Source organism: Lupinus angustifolius, chromosome LG15, assembly GCF_001865875.1.
Source record: "Lupinus angustifolius cultivar Tanjil chromosome LG15, LupAngTanjil_v1.0, whole genome shotgun sequence".
In the NCBI taxonomy this organism is placed as follows: Eukaryota; Viridiplantae; Streptophyta; class Magnoliopsida; order Fabales; family Fabaceae; genus Lupinus; species Lupinus angustifolius.
This window is the reverse complement of record NC_032023.1, coordinates 19,213,087-19,222,374: the sequence shown is the minus strand read 5'-3', so window position 1 is coordinate 19,222,374 and position 9,288 is coordinate 19,213,087. Positions and strand designations below refer to the sequence as shown.

Genomic DNA, 9,288 nt, shown 5'->3' with positions numbered 1-9,288 from the left:
CCTCTTCCTCTTCCTCATCCTCATCCTATCCTCATCCTCATCCTCATCCTATCCTCATCCTCATCCTAACCTCATCCACATCCTATCCTCATCCACATCCTCATCCTCATTCTTATCCTCATCCTATCTTCATCCTCTTCTTATCCTCATCCTCTTCCTCCTCCTCTCCTCGTCCTCGTCCTCATACGCATCCTCCTCCTCATCCTCCTCCTCCTCCTCCTCCTCATCCTCATCCTCCTCCTCATCCTCATCCTTGTTGCTGCTGTTGCTGCAGCAATGGTTGACTCTCCCCATCCACCGGTTTCCTGTAGATTTAACCCCATTAGTAAATAATATAGAATCATATGAAGCTAGAGTGCCATATGTAATAACCTAATCAAGCATAATACTACATACTACAAAATCATGATTAACTACAATCCTGCTACCAACAAAAAAAGGCGAAAAAACACAAAACGTACTTAGGGAATAGCTGAGATGAAGACGGTGAGCCCGAACTACTAGCCCATGGGGGTGCAGCAGCAGCAGCATTAGAAGAACTAGCTGCTGATCTTGTCGCCAATGGACGTTGTCGAACAAAAGGATTCGCAGTTTCCTTAGACGCAGAGGATGAGAACAATTGCCTCCTATTCTCATGCACTTTCAAGTTCTTCACAAATACAACATCAACATAACATAAATGTTGGAATAATAGGATATAAAATACATAATGAAGTAGAGTATAGAGTATATACCTGAGTTCGCATGGTGAGAACATCTTTGAAGTCCTTCGTGGTTGTCATCAAACGTGTCTTAAGGTCATCAACAACAGTAGTTGAATGATTAGTAGTGTCATCACCACTCTGATTTCGCGAAACGGAGAGTGATTGAAGATCAACAACAGCAGAATTGAGAGCATTGATATCTTGCTTTATAACACTCGTAAGCTCTTGTATTTCCATACTCGGATCATCAAACACCGAACTCCTCTTCGCCACTAACAATAATCAAAACACAATTCAACCTAAATTATCAATTTCTATTTCAAACAAATGAATGATAATTGAATGGGAAATGGAAATGGAAATGGAAACGGTTACGCTTAGCGAGGTTAGCGAGTTTCTGAGAGGTTTGGTGAATGGCATAGCCAATCTTAGAAGCTCTCCTATTGAATTCTGATTGAAACGCAATGGCGGATCTCTGTTCATCGGAGGTGGTTGTATTACTAGTGATTGGAGGTGATCGTGATTTGTTCAACCTCTCCGCAATGCTTTCGAATTCATATGTCCGATCACGATACGACGAATGCGCCGATTTAACGTTCATGATTCTTCAGGGAAATGGAAGTTTCTCCGGTGGAATAAGAACCCTAGATCTGAGTTATGGAGGTTGTTGTTTTCTTATTACAGAGGAAGAAATGAATTGAAATGTTGAGTAGAAGAAAGAAAAAATGGTGGTGGACATTTTATTACATTACATTATATATATATATATATATATATATATATATATATATATATATATATATATATATATATATATATATATATATATATATATATATATATATATATATATATATATATATATATATATATATATATATATATATATATATAATGTAATGTAATAAAATGTCCACCACCATTTTTTCTTTCTTCTACTCAACATTTCAATTCATTTCTTCCTCTGTAATAAGAAAACAACAACCTCCATAACTCAGATCTAGGGTTCTTATTCCACCGGAGAAACTTCCATTTCCCTGAAGAATCATGAACGTTAAATCGGCGCATTCGTCGTATCGTGATCGGACATATGAATTCGAAAGCATTGCGGAGAGGTTGAACAAATCACGATCACCTCCAATCACTAGTAATACAACCACCTCCGATGAACAGAGATCCGCCATTGCGTTTCAATCAGAATTCAATAGGAGAGCTTCTAAGATTGGCTATGCCATTCACCAAACCTCTCAGAAACTCGCTAACCTCGCTAAGCGTAACCGTTTCCATTTCCATTTCCATTTCCCATTCAATTATCATTCATTTGTTTGAAATAGAAATTGATAATTTAGGTTGAATTGTGTTTTGATTATTGTTAGTGGCGAAGAGGAGTTCGGTGTTTGATGATCCGAGTATGGAAATACAAGAGCTTACGAGTGTTATAAAGCAAGATATCAATGCTCTCAATTCTGCTGTTGTTGATCTTCAATCACTCTCCGTTTCGCGAAATCAGAGTGGTGATGACACTACTAATCATTCAACTACTGTTGTTGATGACCTTAAGACACGTTTGATGACAACCACGAAGGACTTCAAAGATGTTCTCACCATGCGAACTCAGGTATATACTCTATACTCTACTTCATTATGTATTTTATATCCTATTATTCCAACATTTATGTTATGTTGATGTTGTATTTGTGAAGAACTTGAAAGTGCATGAGAATAGGAGGCAATTGTTCTCATCCTCTGCGTCTAAGGAAACTGCGAATCCTTTTGTTCGACAACGTCCATTGGCGACAAGATCAGCAGCTAGTTCTTCTAATGCTGCTGCTGCTGCACCCCCATGGGCTAGTAGTTCGGGCTCACCGTCTTCATCTCAGCTATTCCCTAAGTACGTTTTGTGTTTTTTCGCCTTTTTTTGTTGGTAGCAGGATTGTAGTTAATCATGATTTTGTAGTATGTAGTATTATGCTTGATTAGGTTATTACATATGGCACTCTAGCTTCATATGATTCTATATTATTTACTAATGGGGTTAAATCTACAGGAAACCGGTGGATGGGGAGAGTCAACCATTGCTGCAGCAACAGCAGCAACAGCAGGAGATGGTTCCATTGCAAGACAGTTACATGCAAAGCCGAGCTGAAGCTCTTCATAATGTTGAGTCCACTATTCATGAGCTAAGCAACATTTTTAATCAACTTGCAACTCTTGTTTCTCAACAAGGAGAGGTTGCCATCAGGTCGGTATATTTTTCAGTTGTGTGCTATACTGATACATCATTGTTTCCCTTTATTACTGTATTCCAGTGCATTACTGAATGTATGTGACTATTAGATCCATGCTTACTTGATTCGCCTGTACAATCCAATGAGGCTATGCCAGTTATATTGACTGTAAGATTAGTTTGAGCCTTGACTTCAACAAGCTTATCAAACTATTGCTTTGGTTTGTGGTTGTCTGTGGGAGATGAGCATGTTGGAATTGTGGTTGTTGTAGATGTCATGCTGTTGGAATTGACTGTTTTGCTCCTTAGCGAGCAGATAAATGAATTGCATGAGACTTTAGGTCCTATAAACTACTAGGCAAACTTTAGAGATTAAAGTGTATGTGGACAAGGTTGCTCACATGCGGGAGATGATTGAGTTGTTTTCTGCATGTTGACCATATAGCTATGGATGCCATGCTGTTTAAGTTGCTTATTTTGTTTCTTACATTACATAGCAGATAAATAACTTGCATATGAGTTTACCCTCCTCTAAAGTACTAGCTGAACTTTTAGAGAGTAAAGTGTAAGAGGATAAACAGTGACTAATTTTTTTTAAGAAGCACACATGTTGTGTGATGGTACCTTTACGGACAGCAACTCTGGTGGTTTTACTTTAAAAGGTTCTGACTATGATTCTTCATATCTGTCAATGAGTGGTCATTCACATGCATGAGCCCAGGTTTAGGCATTGCTTGTTCCTCTGGATATGCAATGGTTTTCTCAGCCATATAAATATTTCCTCCTTGTTGTATTCGATGACAGTTAAAATTAGTCTCTTATCTTTGTTTGGGAGACTATGTTGAATATTTACGATGAATGTTTAGCTGTTCACTTAATAGTTTATCTCCTTTTTGCTTGTTTGTGATATTTTAGTTACTCTTTTTGGTTTCTTGTTTTATAAATTATTTGCTGAGTATGTTTTGGGATATCTTGGATTTCAGATGTAAGGACATTGTAAAATAGTGCTTGATCTTATTGAATCTCCTATAACGTTTGGTTTGAAGATATTTGCTTGTTGAAGTGTAGAGGCAGTGAAAGTTTAGTTTTTTATGCTTGTGTCACATAACATTGCATGTATCTCAATTACATTCTTCTGATTTTGATTGCACATAAAACTAGAAGGGGAGAAAGTCCTGTAATCCATGTTGAACCTGAGACATAAGTGAATAACTCTTTAATTTACCTGTAAAAAAATGTTTTAACCATTTTAGCAAGATGGTCTGGTCAAACTATAAACTTGGTAAAGTGGAGCAATGATGATCTTGTTGGATTTCAATGATCTTGCTCTACATTTTCACTTTTATGCGGAGATTGCTTACTTATGTATGGTTAGTGAAGTATTAATTTTGTCACTAGCGTAATTATGCATATATGGTGATTACATATTGTTTAAAATAGTGGAGTTTCTTTTCTTGTTATGGATATCAATATCTGTATTACCTATCAACTAAAATATGAGTTTACAAGTTGAGTTTGCTCCCCCATGAGTTTACTTAAACCTTCTAGCTTTACAAGCTTGCTACAGGCACAAAAAATTGCATGTTTATAGGTGAATTGTCTTCTGCTCATTGGTGTTTTCGGATTGATATTGGTGTTTTTGGATTGATATTGGTGTTTTCGTATTGATAGTGGTACATAATTTGCAGGATTGATGAGAACATGGATGATACATTGGCAAACGTAGAGGGGGCACAAGGGGCTTTGCTGAAATACCTGAGCAGCATATCTTCTAATAGGTGGCTGATGATCAAGATTTTCTTTGTATTAATATTTTTCCTTATGGTTTTCTTATTTTTTGTGGCATAGTCATCCAATTACAGAGAAATGAAAAGTGATGGTGTTTCTTACTAGGGATAAGCCTTTCTGTATTTCATTATTGCAGATTTTATAGCCTATCAACAACCTTGTCAAATGCTATACTTGTACTTAGATACATGTAGCAAGGTCAAGAACTATGTCCATTGTTGCTTCTTGTCTTTTTTTTCTTTTCTGTGATTTGTGATTATTATGATACAATAGAGGCTTTGTGTACTAATATTAATTGCTGAATCCATATTAAGAATAAGCAGAAGCAATGTAAGCTAATCTCAGGAAAACCATAGTGACTTCAAATAAAGAATGGATTATTTTGCAATAATGCTCCCTATATTATATTATCTGCATTTGTAATTTATTGGCAAGTTTTACTGTATCTAAAAATATTTTAAACATGTTGAGTCCTGAATAACTTATTAAGGCACAAATATAAGAACTGATTGAAGAAGAGTTGAATTTACAAAAAAAAAATCATTATCACTGCATCATTCATATTTAATTATCATTGATTTTTTGGAAAAAATGAAATGTATAAATCTTTATATTGACAGTCCATAATATTGCAGTTTTACTCCACAAATAAATAAATATCAACTTATATTACAATCTAGTATTTCCTAATCAACTAGTCAAAAAAACTATATGGTGCCTTTCTAAGAAACTAGCAATACTTTAAGTATTAAAAGATTGTGTACTCGTTATTTCAATCACACAATATGTTATTGATTTACAATAAACATTAATCTATTATCCCTAATGATGAGTTGATTGAGAATTCATCAACTAAATAATTTTTCAATCAAACTTAACGTGTATGGAAACATTGGCCAACCCACAAATATTAAGTATCAAACATGAAATTAATAGAATGATATAAACTCATATTCTCTCTGAAGTAACACAAGATTATTCTCTGTCAATGGTAGGGGGTGGTAGCAGAAGGAATGAAGGTTCATCTATAATCAACAACACCAACATCTTTGCTGCACTTGATACTCTCAAGAAAAAGAACAAGAACAAGAACAAGAACAATTCTGATAAGAAATCTCATCCTCAATCCTCCAAAGGCTCTGAATCAGAATCAGATCCTCAAGTGTTTTGGACACCCTCTCCTTTGAATTCTAAATCATGGGCTGATATTGATGATGATGATGATTATTACGCCACCACTGCTCCTCTCAAATCTCTTTGGACCATTCCTCAACAACTACCCCACCTTAATAATCATCACAAACCCTCTATTGTAGAGGTTTGATTTTCTATTCAATTCATGTTTATTTATATGTTGAATTTGCTTTTAAATACTTTTGTTGCTTAATGTAATATTGCCTTACATTGCATTTTTTAATGATTTGGAGATATTACAGGAATGTTTGTGAAATGGTAGTGTTGTGAATCAGGAATGTCTGAAATAAAGTTTGAATCTTTTTTGTAAATTGGTTCTGATGAATCAAATTTACTTATGAATGGAGTATTTTGTACTTTAAAGTTTAAAAATTGGTAGTTGGGTTTTGGGACAGCTTGTGTCCCATAGAGAATCTATTGAACAACAATTATGGACAAGACGATGACGACTTTCGTATAAGTTTGATCGTTATAACGCAAAATACAAGACTGCATTTATGAAATGTAAAGCTGTCTAGATTTTTTCATTATGCACATAACATGGGGACTTGATTATCCCTTTTATAGGATACCTGGGCCTATAGTTGTTGTGGGTGCTGAATCAGGAATGTTTGAAATGAAGTTTGAACCTTTTTTAATTGGTTTGTATCTCTACCCATCGATGGAATATTTTCCTGCAAAGAATCTATTGAACAAGAATTCTCCACAATATGACAACTTCCATACAAGTTTGAGTTTTGTAATGCAAGCGTTATCAAATGTGCAGATGTTTGGAAAGTTGTCCAAATTTTTTGTTTACATGTGCGGGTGCTAGTTTATTTTAATGTACATATTATGCACACCGGTACTTGATTATCCCTTTTGGTTATGCATATTCTTAGGAAACCTGGAGCTTCTCTGAAATATAAATCAGGTTACCTTCAGGAAACCTGGAGCTTTATGATGCTTGTGTTTCCTGAAGGTAATCTGATTTATATTTCAGAGACAATAGTTGGTTTTGTTCTATTTGCCATTTGGTTTATTCTAGCTTCCAATACTGGCATATTAGAGATCTTTCGGATCATCATAGGACAATAAACTTTGAAATGTAATCACAATTTTTTTTCTGATGAGTTAAATGTCAGCTGTAGAAGTGTATAATGATTTATCTATGTTTACAGGATAGCGAGAGTGAGGAGGATATTTTATTAGATGACGGGGATGATGATGCGGAGGAAGAGCATGATCACGAGCCGGAGTACTCTGTGAAACCTGAACCTGAGGTTAAGAAACATACTGAAGTTCCTGTGGCACCAAAGGAAGCAGAACATCAACTCTCCAAAAAGGAAAGGAAAAAGAAGGAACTTGCAGAGCTTGACGCTCTTCTAGCTGATTTTGGAGTTACACAAAAAGAAAGTAATGGTAAAGATGTGTCACAAGGTAACTAAGCAGAACTTTATGCCACATTACTTTGAAGGTTATATTTTATTCTGTGTTTTGTGAGGTTAGGTTATTGAGTGGCCATGGCATGCTTTTCTTCTTCAATCTTCGTCAGCTATTCTTGAATTGATAAATTCCCACTTTCGCTCGAAGATTTACCCCATGTTCTTTGTGCTGCACTAATACACTTTTCTATTCGGGTACAAATTGTTTTGTTCATTTACTTTTCTGGAATTTCAGTGGTAAATTTTTTGTGCATGTCAAGATGCAATGACTCAAGGTAGCTTACTATCGAATCTTTCGCACGAGATAAAAGGAAGTTGTATTTGCAGGTGCATCTCAGGATAAGAAAGCTGTTGAGGTAGATGGAGAAAAGAAAGATAATATCACTGCAGAATCAAAGAATGCCAAGAAGAAGAAAAAAAAGGATAAAGCATCCAAGGAGGTCAAAGAATCTCAGGATCACCCCAACAATATAAATACGAATAATGAGCCTGATGACGCCACAGGTGCCGAAAATGTGGAGGAGGGTACGTCTACTGTTGATGTGAAAGAGCGTCTTAAGAAGATTGCTTCTGTAAAAAAGAAGAAATCTAGTAAGGAAATGGATGTGGCTGCAAAAGCTGCTTCACAAGAGGCTGCTGCAAGGAGAGCAAGGCTTGCTGCTGTGAAGAAAAAGGAAAAAAACCATTATAACCAGCAACCTGTGCGGTAAACGAACCGTGTTCATAACATCAGTACATGAGTATGTTTTTCTTGTTCATACGATGATGCCGAATAAACAGTTGGCTTTAGGTTCTGGTGACTCTAGTCTTATTTCCAGTGGACCTGAGAAAATTTCTTCTACCGTCTTTTGTTGTTGAAAATAAAATTTATTGATAGCGCTTTTCAATTGTGCATTGTTATTTTGGTACAAAGAATTTTGCTTTAAACTTGGATGAACTACATAGTTGTGTATTGCAGTTAAGTTCTGGTGGCTGATAATTTAGTTGTGAGTTGTGACTGAGAAATGGATGTTTATCCTAAAAATAGAAAGTGTTGTTTTCAAGCAAATAACAAATCTTTTCAAGATCATACTAAACAAAAGATAATATATATGAGTGTGTCATGTGTGGTTACCCTTCCCAACTAGACAACTAATCATCTCTTATGGAAATCAAATATTTGACCTTGTAATATATATGAGAATCTAAATGTCTTATCTTATTAAATCAACGTTGGTTTTCACACACTTCTCTCTGATATCATTTGTTATAATCTTTAGTTAGAAAAACTCATTATTAGTTGGTCGAGAGAATATTATATAACTCCTCATAAGTGAGATATGGCCAAAACATTAATATTAAACTAATAATTTCATCAATCTTTTTTTATTATAAGTTATTTCATTCATTACATTTTATTTAATGTGAAAATTCACATACACACCATAAATTTAGTAAAGTATGTTAGAATTGAACTTTAGTTATAGAGTTGCATTTTATCTATTCCAATCTAGCACATGGATTGACGAGTTTCTTAACATCAAATTGCTCCAAGGCCATCCTAGCATCTTCAACAATGTTTCATTCTTGTTCCAAAATACACGTTATAATCGAAGAAAGGCAACAATTATCGACTCGAGACCGGGCGACATAAGAATGGTCCACATATTTCTAGATTTTGACCGAGCAACTGGGCAATCTTGAAAGACATAATATTGACCGGGCGGAAATGACAAGAATACAAAGACCATCTATGACTTCCCACTGTTATGTTCCTATATAAGATTGTCATGGTGCCTGAATGAAGCAAATATTTACCACTTGTTGTATGCTACCTACACCCTACTATGTCTTTCAGCAACAAACAAAATGGATCTATGACACAATGATAAAGACTAACACAAGCCTAAGTCAACTGTCCATAGAGTACGGGTCTGCCAAAGTCGTCTGACATAGGAAAATCATCTTTTGC

General features: G+C 35.4%; 4 protein-coding genes across 5 annotated transcripts in view; 2 read left to right on the top strand and 2 right to left on the bottom strand.

Moving 5' to 3' along the window:
• LOC109327807 (polyadenylate-binding protein-interacting protein 5) overlaps positions 1-2,249 on the bottom strand; it is a 16,579-nt gene extending 14,330 nt beyond the window's left edge. The window contains exon 1 of the mRNA XM_019560975.1: positions 2,136-2,249. The gene's annotated coding sequence lies outside the window, so the exon portion shown is untranslated. The remainder of the gene's footprint in view (positions 1-2,135) is intronic.
• Positions 248-1,435, bottom strand: LOC109327760 (syntaxin-32-like). Its single transcript, XM_019560912.1, has 4 exons — positions 1,080-1,435; positions 735-976; positions 462-649; positions 248-305 (listed from the first exon to the last, which is right to left on the bottom strand). The coding sequence occupies exons 1-4, from the start codon at positions 1,303-1,305 to the stop codon at positions 248-250; spliced, it is 714 nt and encodes a 237-aa protein (XP_019416457.1). The 5' UTR covers positions 1,306-1,435.
• Positions 1,622-5,038, top strand: LOC109327804 (syntaxin-32-like). The gene is made up of 5 exons (XM_019560967.1): positions 1,622-1,977; positions 2,081-2,322; positions 2,408-2,595; positions 2,752-2,946; positions 4,620-5,038. The coding sequence occupies exons 1-5, from the start codon at positions 1,752-1,754 to the stop codon at positions 4,777-4,779; spliced, it is 1,011 nt and encodes a 336-aa protein (XP_019416512.1). The 5' UTR covers positions 1,622-1,751; the 3' UTR covers positions 4,780-5,038.
• LOC109327806 lies at positions 5,627-8,316 on the top strand. Of its 2 annotated transcripts, XR_002105349.1 has the most exons (4): positions 5,627-6,037; positions 7,074-7,332; positions 7,665-8,180; positions 8,215-8,316. XR_002105349.1 is itself a non-coding variant. In XM_019560970.1 (3 exons), the coding sequence occupies exons 1-3, from the start codon at positions 5,708-5,710 to the stop codon at positions 8,045-8,047; spliced, it is 972 nt and encodes a 323-aa protein (XP_019416515.1). In that variant the 5' UTR covers positions 5,627-5,707; the 3' UTR covers positions 8,048-8,182. The 2 variants fall into 2 exon arrangements, 1 of the variants encoding a protein (XP_019416515.1); XM_019560970.1 differs by lacking the exon at positions 8,215-8,316 and having other exon boundaries at positions 7,665-8,182.